The 15,356-nt window shown below is 33.5% G+C and overlaps 1 protein-coding gene across 7 annotated transcripts in view; it reads right to left on the bottom strand.

Moving 5' to 3' along the window:
* FNBP1L (formin binding protein 1 like) overlaps positions 1–15,356 on the bottom strand; it is a 113,034-nt gene that overhangs the window by 13,637 nt on the left and 84,041 nt on the right. For 5 of the 7 annotated variants that reach the window (XM_036351969.1, XM_036351972.1, XM_036351968.1 and 2 more), the window contains 3 exons: positions 13,495–13,623; positions 11,278–11,424; positions 8,969–9,172 (listed from right to left, as the gene is read on the bottom strand). In XM_036351969.1, the coding sequence (XP_036207862.1) occupies positions 8,969–9,172; positions 11,278–11,424; positions 13,495–13,623 (480 nt within the window). Of the gene's footprint in view, positions 1–2,527; positions 2,543–7,419; positions 7,579–8,968; positions 9,173–11,277; positions 11,425–13,494; positions 13,624–15,356 lie in introns of all 7 variants that reach the window. The other 2 variants (XM_036351973.1, XM_036351970.1) reach the window with 2 other exon arrangements.

The following is a 15,356-nucleotide window of genomic DNA, read 5'->3' as shown; positions in this document are numbered from 1 at the left end:
TCTTCTTTTTAAAATAGTTATTTTAAGGATACACAAGTTCAGTTTTTAAAGTGTTGCTGAAGGGAGCTCCCAAAATAAATGCATCCTTGCTCTGTGGGCCACTTGTGCCTATAACATAAGCTAAAAAGCTTTATTTCACCATTATAAGAATGCTTCCCTTACTTTAAGAAAAATGAGAACACTCAATTTTAGGATGAGCCCTGATCAAATGTAACATTTAATTAATAACAGAATCTCTAGAATTTCCCCAAATGGCATTCACATTATGGACATTCAACAAACTTGCCTAAGAAGAAGGAGGACATTTTGTCTAAGTAGCTGTTGTTTTTTAATCTACTAGTCACCATACATAAGAATCTGTCAAATCAATCAAATTTGACCTAAATGAATAAATGGCAAAATTTTCTATCCTTGAAATTTAGCGGTCAATTATCATTATATGTTGTCAGATTTAATCTAATTTATGGTACAGGTTTTGAAACCTATTATATATGTGCCAAAGATAAAACTTTCTAATTTATATTTTTTAAATATGTGTTAAAATTTTGAAAAACTATTTAATAGAGAAAATGTATTCCAATGTAACTTATTTGGTAGTATTATAATAAACTCAAAACTAGCTATAAGTAAATCTGCCAAATTTCCATTTATCCCTAATCAAACCTTGTTCTCAAATTTATTAACATTAGATCCTAGACACTTGCATATGTAATATCCCATTGTGACATTATAACCTGTCCTCCTATAGAATACGAAAAGTAACTCCACTCTGTTTCCTGTGGATGTAAAGAAGACCTCTGACGCATTTAACAACTCTCCTACACGGGAATCCATAAAAGGCTGAATTGCAAGAGTCTGAAAAACAGTGGTTTATTTTCTAAAAGTGAGAAACTATGTAAGAACCCAATAGTTTTAGGCTTACATTTTCACAACGTACTTCCATTAATTTGTCTGAAATACATAAATGTGTAAAGGAACATCTCTCTCTCTCTCTCTCTCTGTCAAATACACACACACACACACACACACACACACACACACACACACGATATTTAGGTTATTTGTCAGAAGAAAGCACTGACTATAATAAATTAGTAGAAAAATTTTCGTTCTGGAAAACCCAATGATTCTAAACTCTCATAAACTCTAAAAAAAATCAAATTTATGTTATTTTTTTAAAGGGCATTTAAAAGGGAAGCCCTGGCCGTGGCACAGTTGGCTGGAGGATTGTCCCGTACACCAAAAGGTTGCAGGTTTGATTCCTGGTCAGGGCACATACCTCAGTTTCCGTTTCCATCTCTGGTTGGGGCATGAGCCAGAGGCAAGCAATCCATGTCTCTCTCCCTTTCTCTATAAAAATCAATAAACATATCCTCAGGAGAAGATTAAAATAAAGTATTTATAAAAGGGTGTTAAGGAAAATCATTTAATTTTCCTTCTATAAAAACAAACTTTTGTTCTACCATGTAACTTTCAAAATAGTGTATATATACACTAAGTGTCTGTCCGGGTAATGACATCGCATAGCAATGCCCAGTTTCCTCTCCCTAGAGACCAGTCTCCTTGCAGTTTCTTCAGCCCAGGAACACGACTTGCTTCATAGTCAGGTGGAAACATTTCATACTTTAAGCAAATTTTTGTGAAGCATTTTCCCGTGCCTCATCTCATCTGATCCTCACAGAAGTCCTAGAGTAGGTAGATAGGAGACTCAGTGGAATCCTATTTTCATTAGCCGGAAAATGGAGATTTAGAAAGCTTAGAAACTTGACCCGACTGAAAAGAAGAAATGGTGGACCTTGAAAATGCCTTCAGGTTTTCTCACTGCACAGAATATAGTCAAACACTGCTGCAGTTAAATATTTTACCCTTTGTTCTCCCTGCGTGATCTACAGTAATAATCTGCTTCGTGTTGATATTTACTGCTGTGTTGCTGACAATTACCTGAAAGAGAAGTTGGGGTGCTTCACTGGGCTGGAAAAAGTTTAGCTAAATCAGAAAGCAGGTCTAATTAAGCAAGTTTATATATATAAAAAGCTAAGTTGACTCGCATATGCGCGATACATATAAAGCTCTCGCTGGCACCAATCGCACACCTGTGTTTCCATCTGTCATTGTTGATCGTGAATGTGGTTGACACTTCCATTATAGAGAAACGACAAATAGCGATATTAAAATATTTCTCCTAATTAATTTCCTTTCAATGTGCACAAATTTATGCACCGGGCCACTACTTTAACTATAATTTTATTCTCTGTAACACTGTAACATGACAAGGACTAAATAAGGACTCAATAACATTCAAGAACTTAATGGACTGATTATAGGTTAACCACATTATTTTTGAATTTTTATGATATCAAGAGGTACTGGCATTTGTTGGACTCTATATAGATTAAATCATAAAAAGAAAAACATATAAGATGAAAATGTAGATCTGTACCTTACTATTTGTTTTGACTTTAAACAAAATAATGATTTGAGATTATTTAATGTTGGCACAGTATATAGATCAGCACATAAGGCTTACCATCTTCCCCGACCACTGAATAGTTCAATGGAAAACAGAAAGAAATGGCAAATTATTCACATGAAACCATAATATAGAAGATGCAATAACCTATATATATATATTTTACAATGTTAAAATAAATCATGTACATTTCACAATCCAAACAATTATGCCAGAAAAACAATTTAAGCACATTTTTGAAAGTAAATTATCTGCAAAAAAAAAACAAAAACAAAACAAAATACAATGATGATAATGGGCAGATATTTTATATATGCAACTAAAACTAAAAAGTAAATAGTAATCATTCTATCAGTAATCATGTATTTTCTTCTTTAAAGGAGCATTTTTACATAAGTGAATTTCACTTATTTAGCTCTTCATTCTCAAAATACTACTATTTGAAAAGTTGAATATAAAAGATTTAACAGCCATTTTAAAAAAATCTTATATAAAGGATTTAAAAATGGAATGCTCTTTCCAATGTATTAAACAAAACACCATTTCCTGAATTTTTATAGTTTAAAATACCGTAGGGTAGTTTTAGGTGAGGATAATATTCCTACTTTAGTTTTAAGGTACTTTTTAAAATGTACAGACACATTAAAAACACAGTATTACCAAAATAATAAATGAATCACTTAGATTCAAGTTCCCTATACATATTTCCTAATAGACACAAGTATATGGGCTGAATTTTGCTTTGAAGATATAGCTTCTATTTTTCAGTTTTTATTCTGAAATCTACATGCTTGAAAGCAACACTGAAAATATAACTTGAATTTTTAGAAAATTGGTTAAAATTTAGTCTTTCTGAAAATATGAAATGACATAGCCAGAGTATTATCATATAGTTATATATACTACACATGTATACAAAATGCACATTCTGTGGGTTAGCAGAGTTCTGCAACTAGCATTGCATCTACCTAGCATCCCAACTAAACACGTGAGATGCATGCACACGTGCAGGTACACAGTATGTTCACGCAAGCACGCAAGCACACACACACACACACACACACACACCCTGTGACCAAGAATACACAGGAGAGCTTTACAAAGTTAATATTCATTGCATTTGGTTAGCAGCCTCTAAAATTTTTTATAATTCCCTGTTTTCTAAATCATAATATTTTAAAGCAGTTTGGGGGATGTCGGGTAGAATTTCACATAAAATTATGAATTTTAATAAATAGCTGACAAAAATATCTACCCCTTATCTCTGATGAATTTGTCATATATAAATGGTTATAATGATAAGAAAAGATGACATATGCTATTCAGTACCTTTCCAAATTAAGCTTAACATTCTTTAGACTGTCAGTAGTTTCAGGCAATAAAACCACAACATCTTTGTAACAAAACTCCTGATGAGATTTAATGGTTTAAATTTTTAAAAGATATTCATGCTCTCTTTAAATGTTATTAGAACAAAATTATATACAGGACAAGAAGCAAACTCCCTATGGTATTGGATTTATCTTTTATAATTTTCACCAGCTAAATTTCTAAGTGATGCAAATTATTTTTTCAGTTTCTATATTAATGTTTTAGAAAAAAACATTAAGGTAATTATATACTGAAATATCAGATGTTTCAATGTTTAGCTAATCAAATTCTGGGGATACAAAAAAACTCAAGTTCTTTGTAAAAATATTAGAAATATATAAAGTAATTCATGTTCAATACAGAAACACCTCACTCTTATATGTAATTATTATATACTTATAATTAGAAAATTTCACATACCCACTATATCTTAATAAATATATAAGGGAGCTATAAAAAGAAATCAGGCAATTAATATTATTAGATGTATTTCATTTAAAGACAAAGAAATTCTGAGAACTGTACTCTGGATAGATAAAAAGCTTACAAAAATTACTTTAGAAGTTTATAAGATCCTAAATAACTTAGAAAATATGGACTTGCTATTGCTAGATCAATCTACCTCCCTAACCCCCCCCAAAAAAGAGTATCCAGTAAGCTCAAATGAAGTAGATATAGAGAAAAAATTATTCATTTCTAAATTAAGTAGTTAACTTTAGGAGTACACCAAATATCCATTAATGGTTAGATTGTGAAGGAAATTATAGACCGTCAGAAATGTAAAAAGTGCCTAGAAGTGATTTAGTATAAAGAGCAGGAGTTCTCTTCCATAGAACACATAGGAAAATTGTTGAGTGTATCCTAAGAGTTGTCATTGCAAGGAGAAATCATTTTTTCTTTCTTTTTATTGTGTTTACATGTGATGATAAATGTTAATTAAACCTATTGTGGTTATCATTTCACAATATATGTTAGTCAAACCATCATGCTGCATACCCTAAATTTATACAGTGATGTATGTCAATTATTTCTCAACAAAACTGGGAAGCCTGGCTGGTGTTCCTCAGTGGTTTGAGCACTGAACTATGAACCAGGAGATGGTTGCATACCCCATCAGGGCACATGCCCAGGTTGTGGGCTCGATCCCCAATAGGGGTCCTACAGGAGGAAGCCAATCAATGATTATTGGTCATCATTGATGTTTCTATCTCTCCCTCTCCCTTCCACTCTGAAATAAATAAAAAATATATTTTTAAAAACCTGGGGGGGGAAAAAACTTAAGACTTACTTTGTAAGTTTAACTAACTTGCATGTAAATCTATGTCAAAACACAAAATGTGGCTTCTTAAAGTTTATCTTTTTTTATTTTTCTATTTTGAGAAATGGAAGTAATCCATATTTTTAAAAACCTGGGGGGGGGAAAAAACTTAAGACTTACTTTGTAAGTTTAACTAACTTGCATGTAAATCTATGTAAAAACACAAAATGTGGCTTCTTAAAGTTTATCTTTTTTTATTTTTCTATTTTGAGAAATGGAAGGAAACATCTCTATGGATTACTTTTGAAATATATGTAACCAATCAAAAAGAAAGCAATTTCTCAACAGCAAGGCTGAATTGAACTTTCCTTCCTCCTCTCTCCTGTAATCCCCTAGATTTGTCTGTCATATTTTCTATCTTGTCTACTGCTTCTTTCTTTGCCATGATAAATAATTAAAAAGTGGGAGGATTTTGGCTTTCTGGAACTAGGCCCTCCAAAAAACAATATACTTATATTTAAAATTAAAGCAATATGTGGAATTAAGATGGTGACCAAGCAGGTACTTTTAAGTTCTATAGTAATAAAATTTAACCATAAATTTTCCAATAAGAATGAATATGTCACATATTTAAGCTTCTCTCTCTAGGACTCACAGTACTAAGTGCCTGAACTTTTTTTTATAGAAGTACAGTTACTTCATATTCCATGACTGTGCTGTGTAGTGTACTGTAACTGGGCTTGGTAGACTCAATGTGTAGGATACATAAACGGTTACACAAAAATATGGCTACTAAATAGTAATTTCTCATGACTTATGTAACAATATTTAATGTATTCTCAATCATCACAGAAAAGATAGGAATTAATTCTACCCTCAAATTCAGGCAACAGAAATCCCAAATATGATTTCCATTGCTTATTACATATTGCCTATAGGTATAATGCACACTCATTCACAGGGACTTTTCAAAATGTCATTAATTACCTATAATATCATCCACATACAGAATTAGGTAAGGTAGATGTAAAAAAGTTGGTTTCATTATAGGAAAAAGGGAAGTCCAAAAAGGGACATAATACACTAAGACATTTCTGCTGCATTACTGACATTACTGTTTTGTGGAGAATGTAGATAATAATGCGATCATGCCCTAAATTATTATGTTCTACACTGGCAAAAACGGAAACTGAACTAAAGCAGTTTGAAGATAGAAAAGGCTGCTAAAAGTAAGAAAAAAGACAGACAGGCTAAACAGGGAAGGAAAGAGAAGAAAAGAAAGAAATGAGAGAAAAGGAAGGTGGAAAGGAAGAGGGGAATAGGGAGGGGAGAGAGAGAGCACTAGCAAGAGGGAACCCCACTACACTATATTACTGTTAATAAATGATTAGACTTCATATGACACAGACTCTGTGGGTTATCACACCTTTGGTTTTCATATCTGTAAACAAATCTCATAAATGTATATAAATTATGAGCTATGACTATTATAAACATAGCCTTAAAATCAAACATAAACAAGAAAAAGTAGTCTAACAAAATGGAATAACACTAATTTATTTATCAGCAGTATAATGTTTGTTGCTAAGAAACAGTTTAATATTTGCTTTTTACTATTCTAAATTTTCTCATTTGCAGAGCATCTTTAGTTATAAGTAAATGCCAAAGGCTGCCCAATTTTTAAAAAGAAAAAATTCTGGGGGGGGAAAAAAACTTTACTTTTTTTTAGTTTAACAAATTTCATGTAAGCATTACTCAATAATATCTACTATTTTTATAGGCTTTACAATTTACAAACTATCTTCTAATATATTACCTTAATTTTATCTACAATCTTGATATTTAACATGTTTATCTTTAATTTTTTTAACTATTAGAAATTGTATTTTATGCTTCAAAAAGTAGGGCAATTAAAATTGAACTTGATTTTTTGTCAACAAAATAATGCTTTATAAATTGGCAGAAGTCATCATTAGTGACAAATTATTACATGAGTAACTCCAGTGACAAATTACTGAAAGTCTTAAAAATGTCAATACATTACAAGACAATGGTGGACATATGATTTCACATAAACAAAAAATAGCTAATATGACTGTACCCAGCACCCTCTTTATAATACCATTCTTTTATGGTTGAGCATTTCAAATGTTATAAAGAGGAGTTATTTTTAACTTGAGGGCAGCTATACTTAATTCTGTGGTGTTTTTAAACTACATATTTATAGGAGAGAGAGCCTTATAATGAGGGTGGAGAGTATTAAAAGCCACACTACACACACAATAGGCCATCATGCATTTTAACCCATTATTAAACTTACCCCTCTTTTGAGACTTCTGAAAGAAGGAATTCTGGGCTTCCCTGTTTTTATTTCATTCATACAATAATGCACGGGCTCAATGGAGAATGTGAGAAACTGGGACCCATTAGGAGTACTGGATGTGAATAAACTAGTAGGGGTTAAGGGTGGGGACTGTGGCTAATATGGAAATAAAGAAAGGAATCAATAAGCCAAATGTGCATAGTTTTTTTCTAAATGAAAATTCTATTTTTGGCAACATACTTTTCACAAAATATATCTCAAATAAAGCTTTCTATAAAAATATTATAAGAAAGTTAACATAGTTTTGCCAAAACTATCATTTTAAAAAGTCAAATTTACTTTTAAAAATGTACCATTTCATTTTATCATTTTTTTTACAAACTGACAGATTAGAAATATAGAGTACGCAAATTATAATGTTAGAGCAATGTGATCTAGATTTTTAAAACTGTCTTCTGATTTCTAGAATATTAGCACTACCTTTACTTAACCTGTAGCTGTCAGCAATAAAGGCAGCAGCGACAGTAAAAGTTATCTATAATAGGTAATGTAATAGTTACAGTTATAAAATGTTAAAACTGTAACTATTATCACAAATAGGCAAAAAAATTTCATTACACTTGTGGCTTTCTTTTCAGACTATTTCTATTTCATCCTTATTTTTCTTTTAATTTCAGTATTCCTTATTTATCTAAGCTCTCTTAGCTACTCTGATCTGACAAAGTCACTCTTAACTTCTTGACTGGATAATATTATTAAAAGCATGAATAAAGCTTTAGCTAACTATAATGGTGATTTTAAATATACACACATATTATAATTTTATCTACATTCATGTCAAAATCAGAAAAATGTATTAAAATAATGATGTATGCTTTAATAAATAGATAGATTAAAAGTACACTTTCTATTTTCCTGATATAATACTATTATAATCACTAAATTGTTAAGAAAGACTAAGCTCTCCTCTATTCCATTTGCTCACCTGCTGAGCTAGATTTATCTATCTAAAATAAACAACATATCAAAAGACAGGTTCCAACAAGAAGAGTGAGATTTTCTTAGTAAACTATAGATTTTTTTAAACTTCAAATAACCACAAACGTTGAGCCCTTCCCATTAAATATTCACATGGATGATAAAAAAAACATTATTAGAAGTCCTAATTTGGTATTTATCATTACTGTGGTCAATCATTCATTCCAATTGAGAACTGCAATTTTAGTGTTTATATAATTAGATCATAATGTTTCCTTAAAAATTTTGATTGAAACTATACACAAATGAAATTTCAAAAGCATATAATTAAGAGACATTTAACAAATTATTTTATTCATTATTAAGTGGTGGTCAAATGTTAAATCTAAAAATAATTTTTAGATTTATGAAAGAATAAAACTATGTTTCTAATAAGTGAAAAATAATTGAATCATTCAACATATTTATTTTCTATTAATATTAAACCATTATCCATTCGATACCTACATTCATGTAAATGACACACTAAAACAAAATTATTAGCATAGAGAAACTTTATGACTTTTACCTTAGGCTTCTTTCCAAAGAGCCACAACTTGCCCTTGGCCTTTCCTACTGTGGTTTTGGCATCCACCTTCCCACTTTCCTGTTTGGATGCGCTGATAGTCCCATCAGAAATGGTTCTATAAATATGCTGACTGTAATCTTCAAATGGAAAGTCTCCTGGAGGTTCAAATCCAGACTTGAAGGAGTCTACTACCATTTGAGAGTCCTATACACAAGAAACGTGTTTTAAAAACCATTCCATTTGTTCATAATACCACATTAGCTTTCAAAACTTTAATCCGTTAAAGAAAAAAGAAATAAAAAATTTAAAGAAATAATTCTACAGTAAGCATCTAAGGGTTAAAGTAAATAATTTCTTCCTGTGACTTTGCAATAAACCCTATTTTAATCCCAACAGAAAACAATGCTAATTTACAAACAAATTAACACTTTCTTAATTTGTAATATTCATGAGTGTTTTCATTCCATAGCTTTACCCTACTGAAATTCATCTGAGGACTAGTTAGCTGATAAGAAAGGTCTAACTGAAAGAAAGGAATATAGAAAAGGTTATTCCCAAGTAGAATTACAAGAAGTTTCAAAGGAAGAAGGCCTTTTGCTTTGAGATGTCTATGAAGAAGTTGACCTTTGGAACAGATAAAAGGGCATCTAATCATAAAAGAAAGTAAGAGACAAGTAGAAAAGCTTTCATTCATCCAATGGGGAAAGGATAAATAAAATACATTAAATACATACTCAGGAATGTTAATAGAGCAAAGGAAAAAGATCTCACAAACAGTACTGAGTGCAAAAAGCAACTTTGAAAATATAAAGTTCAGTACCATTTAACTAAAATTTTAAAACTCGCATAAGTATTACATTGTAATTTCGGACATACATACTCTATCCAAGTATTCTAATGACATCTTAAACTCATTTTTTCAAACAGAATACTTTAATCCTATAAACTCCTACCCACCCTAACCACCTCTTCTTTTATTCCCTACTAGAGGCCCGGTGCACCAATTCGTGCATGGATGGGGGGGGGGGGGGCGGTCCAGCCAGCCTGCTCCGATCGAGGCTGATCAGGCCAGGCTGGTTGGGGAGAGGGACTGTGGCTGGGGAGAGAGGCCACAAGTGGTTGGAAGGTCAGCCCCACCCCCGATCGGGGTTGTGGGGGCGGATGGAGGGCATGGCTGGCCAGGGGGAGGAGCCACGGGCAGTTGGCAAGCCCCACCCCCTGGTCAAACTCCCCAACCAACTCCCAGTTGAGGGTACAATTTGCATATTAGCCTTTTATTATATAGGATTACTGTTAATAGTACATTTTGCCTGTCATGTAGTCAAAAGTCATCCTTAAGTGATACCTTAATTTTGTCACTAATGCCATCCCCACTAATCATTTGCTAAAGGGTAAGAAGAGTGATAGAGGAGGGACCTCGCTATATTTATAACTTGGATCCAGCCATGCCAATATACAAATGTACCTCTGAATTCCCAATTAAAACACCCCAAAATCTTCTAGATCTCGGTGAGCATCTCCTACTCTAACCTGTAACTAAACCAGTGGTTGGCAAACCGCGACTCGCGAGCCACATGCGGCTCTTTGGCCCCCTGAGTGTGGCTCTTCCACAAAATACCACGTGGAGGTGCGTACATACAGTGTGAAGTTGACTTAAAACTTTAAGTAAAGCTTATTAAGTTAATTTTAGGGAACGTTGTGGAGTGAAAGATGTAGTGTCAAGGATTGAGAAAGGTATGTTGAGATGGTTTGGACATATAGAGAGGATGAACGAAAGGAGATAGACGAAACAAGTATACAAGACAAGTGTGGATGGGAGAGTTGGAAGGGGTCGACCTCAGCGAACGTACCTCAATCAGATTGAGGACATTTTTAGCAAAGGCCAGCTTAGGAGTACCCTAATTAAGTTAATAACAATGTACCTACCTATATAGTTTAAGTTTAAAAAATTTGGCTCTCAAAAGAAATTTCAATCGTTGTACTGTTGATATTTGGCTCTGTTGACTAATGAGTTTGCCGACCACTGAACTAAACTAATAGGTTAATATAGTATTATAACATGGTTACAGCTTAATTACATTCTTGCAGTATAACTGAAAAATTATTGGGGGCAGGCAATTTGAATTTTAGTATTTATAATGGTCCTTGGAGTCCAAAGGAGTCCAATCTATTGCCAGACTTTCTTCTACAGAATATAATTTAGAATCAACTACTACCAATTTCTTCACCCCTTTTCCAATTCATTTTACTAACTTAAACCACACACCTAAACCAAATACATAATTCAAATATAATTATATAGCACTTACTCTTCTTTCATCAACTGATTTTGCTGCAAGAACCATTCCTTCCAAACATTTTGAAATGATAGGAATAACTTTGCGTTCTGAGTCTGCAAATCCTCTGTAACACTCACTGAGTTTAATAGTCCTTCGTTCATCCATTTCCTGGAGTTGCTAATAATCAGAAATAAAAAAATAAAAACATCTTTTTCTTCATTCTGAAGCAACCCACCCTCCTCAAAAAAAAACTCAAGTTCTACCTTAATAGTTATACTGTTTTTAATGCCTTTTAACAAGTGCTATCAACCTATAATACTTAAAACTTGAGGCCTGTTAAATAGCAAAAGAAATAAAAACCAGGCAACACTGGTTTTCAAACCATCTAAAGCAGTGGTTACCAACCTTTTGGACCTCACAGACCACCAGTGGTCCACAGACCACAGGTTGGTGACTGCTGGTCTAAAGATATCCCTACAGCCTACCCACCTTTCTCACACTTGATTCATACTGCCTCCACCTTTCTTTCCTTTAGATCAGCGGTTCTCAATCTGTGGGTTGCGACCCCTTTGGGGGTCAAATGACCCTTTCACAGGGGTCACCTAAGACCATCGGAAAACACATATATAATTACATGTTGTTTTTGTGATTAATCACTATGCTTTAATTATGTTCAATTTGTAACAATGAAATTGGGGGTCACCACAACATGAGGAACTGTATTAAAGGGTCGCAGCATTAGGAAGGTTGAGAACCACTGCTTTAGATGCTGTTAATACTTCAGGAAAAGTTTTATTTGAAGACAGAATTTTGATGTTTCTTTTTTCCTTTTTAAGCAATTAGCCTATGACATACAGAAGTCTGAGACTTCTAACCCTTAGGTTAGTTCAGAATACTTTGGTAAGATCTGGCTGGATCAAGGATTTACAGTTGACTGTATACCAATAGGTACGCAGAGCTATCACAGTCTACAGCTCAGAGTATTGTCACTCTGAGGGTTGGGGGCACAAGAGGGAAAACAGACAGCCACAGGTATATATAAGGGATTCTCACAATTCAAAAATTCATTGGCACGTGCCACTAAGAATTATGCTGGTACATATGAAGCCAAACAACTTAAGAGACATTTTTTTTGGCACTTCTTATTTGCCAATATTGACCGTTCTTTCTCCTAGGAAACAGCTACACTGATCAAATCCCAAAACTCCAACAGCCTTCATATAACTTTTCCTCTTTAATTATGTGCTAAAGCCTGGGAATTTATTTTGAGACCTGCAATTTCACACACAAAAAAACTGTTCCTGCTGTCACAAAATGGCTAGACTGCTCCATAGCAAGGTCTAAACACAAGGACCACGTCCCAAAATACAAATAGTAGGTGGTCTCCACGTTAAGGTCTCCTAAGAATATAAAGGCTTGGCTAATAAGCCTAGAAAAGCACCACAGAGTGAGGAGTGGCAGGACAGATACCCGAGATTAAATGACCGGAATCTGATACCCACTCTAGCCCACCTCCTCTCACAATGCTTCACATGTACCTCTAACTTGCCTTACAAAGAAAAAAGTACATTTGAGCTGACATTCTTCCCACATACGCTCTGCTCTCCTAGATCCAACTTCTTTCAACACTTTCACTAAATTCCTTTTCTCTAATTTCTCTTCTTTCTAGAATAGATAGTAACAATTTAACCTTCATGGAAATTCTGTGGTCTTTACCTGAGGCTGTTTGGCAACTGCCATCATCAAGTGATGATGGATGGGATTTGTAGGCAAGCTAATGCCTAAATTACATTTATGATCTGGCAGGTAGGAAGACAAGCAGGCAAAAATCAGGCTAGCAAACACATTTTATAAGATTTATTTCTGACACCTAGACTAATGCCAATGATTCTGATAGAGTGTCACAAAGCTACATCCCAATTCTAGGTGAGCAGATTACAATATACAATTCCAATGAATTCCCCCTATGTCATAATGCTTAATATTATAGCATTCAAATTTATTTAGAAAGTGCCATTGTTTTAGTGGACTGTTTATTACACTAATAATAAATCTATAGGAAAACTTATCATTTCAAAGTTAGGATATATTTAGTTTTCAAAACCATAATAATAATTTCTTACTACCAATCTTGATGACTAATGAATCTAGAAAAACTCTGATTGATGCCTGAAATTCAAGTTTTACATTTAAAGAGTAACTATTCCAATGCTAAAACTAGATTAATTTCATATACTTAAAGTTTACCTTGTAAATCTGAGGAATCACTACGTAAAAATGTTTGTGTTGTTCTCCATTAAAGTTTTGTAACTGTGCAGCGTATTCATTTTTATTTTCATCAGCCATATGCGTCCGCAGATTCAACTGCTGTTTGGCCTAGAAGCAAATTGGTCCAAATCATTATCAACAAGAACAAAATCAATGCCACCTTGACAATGCCAATGATTCTGGTACAGTGTCAAAAGCCACATCCCAATTCTAGGTGAGCACATTACAATATACAATTCCAATGAACTAAAGCGCTAACACAGTTTTGTAAAAGTTATACTAAAACTAGATTTTCTCTACTGATATCATTTAAAATTTAAGGAGATGACTGCAGATCTTATAGCCAGAACAGTCTCCCTATGGCAATATTCCCTTTCTCCTCGTGCAGTGGTTCTCAACCTTCTGGCCCTTAAATACAGTTCCTCATGTTGTGACCCAACCATAAAATTATTTTCGTTGCTACTTCATAACTGTAATGTTGCTACTGTTATGAATCATAATGTAAATATCTGATATGCAGGATGGTCTTAGGCGACCCCTGTGAAAGGGTTGTTCGACCGCCAAAGGGGTCGCGACCCACAGGTTGAGAACCACTGTCTAGTGCAAGCGTACTCCCCCTTGCAACAATCCAATCAAAGTTTCCCCTTACCAAACTGAGATTGCTAACATTTTTTAAATAAATATTTGAAAACATTATGGCTTGAAACAGTAAGCTTTTAATCAGAGGAGAAAAGCAGCATCAGGAATATTTTAAAAGTTAAAAAGTTAGTAGTAAAACATTTCTTTAAATGTGTTACACTTACAACCAACTCAGAACCACAATAAAACCAAAATGATAAGATGATTTTGGATAAAGTAATTGTCAACAATGATTTTCATCTCTATACGTAACTGCAGGCACTTTAAGAAATGCTTATTTAGAAAATAGTTCTGTTCATTTTCAGCTCTTGTAGAAATGTTTTTCCAATGGGTCATTTTAGTATCATTTACAGTGGTGAGAATGTTAGACTACAAACAACACAAATCATTAATTTCAGATATATTAGAAGGGAATCTAAACAAATTTCTCAACTGTTGTAAATAGATTAAAAACAAAACAAAATAAAACTTGAATAAAATTTTTCAGTGTTCCAAAGACTAAATCATATTATATGACAGTGTTTTGAAAATTGTAAAGCACATTGTAACTACATTTCATTGTTCTAATTCCAGTCTCTACAAACGGAGACCCTGACCTCTAACACTAGGTCCACAAGGTAGTTCTTCTCAGCTCAGAAACATACTGGCCTATGTGGAAATATGTGGTAGCCAAGATCTCCGATAAGCCCACTTAAAAAGCCCATTTAATCCACAGTGGACTTAAAACTTACACTAAATAACTACTATGGAAACTAAACACCATGGTCCAAAGTACTTCTAGAGAAAAATACATTTGAAGTTCCAACCTGGGACCCTAAGTACACACATTTATTCATTCCTTTCTATTTTTCCCCTTCCCCAAATGACTCCCTGTTCATAATGGTTGTCAGGGGAAACTCCTTTTGCTCCAAGTCACTGGTTGTGATCCCTAAAGCTGGGGACAAAGGTTGCAGCGGAGTATTTAGGAATGCAAGGCTAGAAGCTAAAATAATTGAAGCCTCTCCTGGTATATTCTGGACTTCACATTTATTGCCTCTCCTTTCTTTTTTTATTATTGCATTTATTTTTTATTTTAATTGTGGTAAAATATATATATATATATATATATATATATATATATATATATATATATATATATAACAAAATTTACCATCTTGCCCTAACCCAGTGGTCGGCAAACTGCGGCTCAGCAAACCGCGGCT

Source organism: Myotis myotis, unplaced genomic scaffold (genome assembly GCF_014108235.1).
Source record: "Myotis myotis isolate mMyoMyo1 unplaced genomic scaffold, mMyoMyo1.p scaffold_m19_p_2, whole genome shotgun sequence".
In the NCBI taxonomy this organism is placed as follows: domain Eukaryota; kingdom Metazoa; phylum Chordata; class Mammalia; order Chiroptera; family Vespertilionidae; genus Myotis; species Myotis myotis.
The sequence above is the reverse complement of the archived record's forward strand: the minus strand, read 5'-3'. Positions and strand labels throughout refer to the sequence as shown.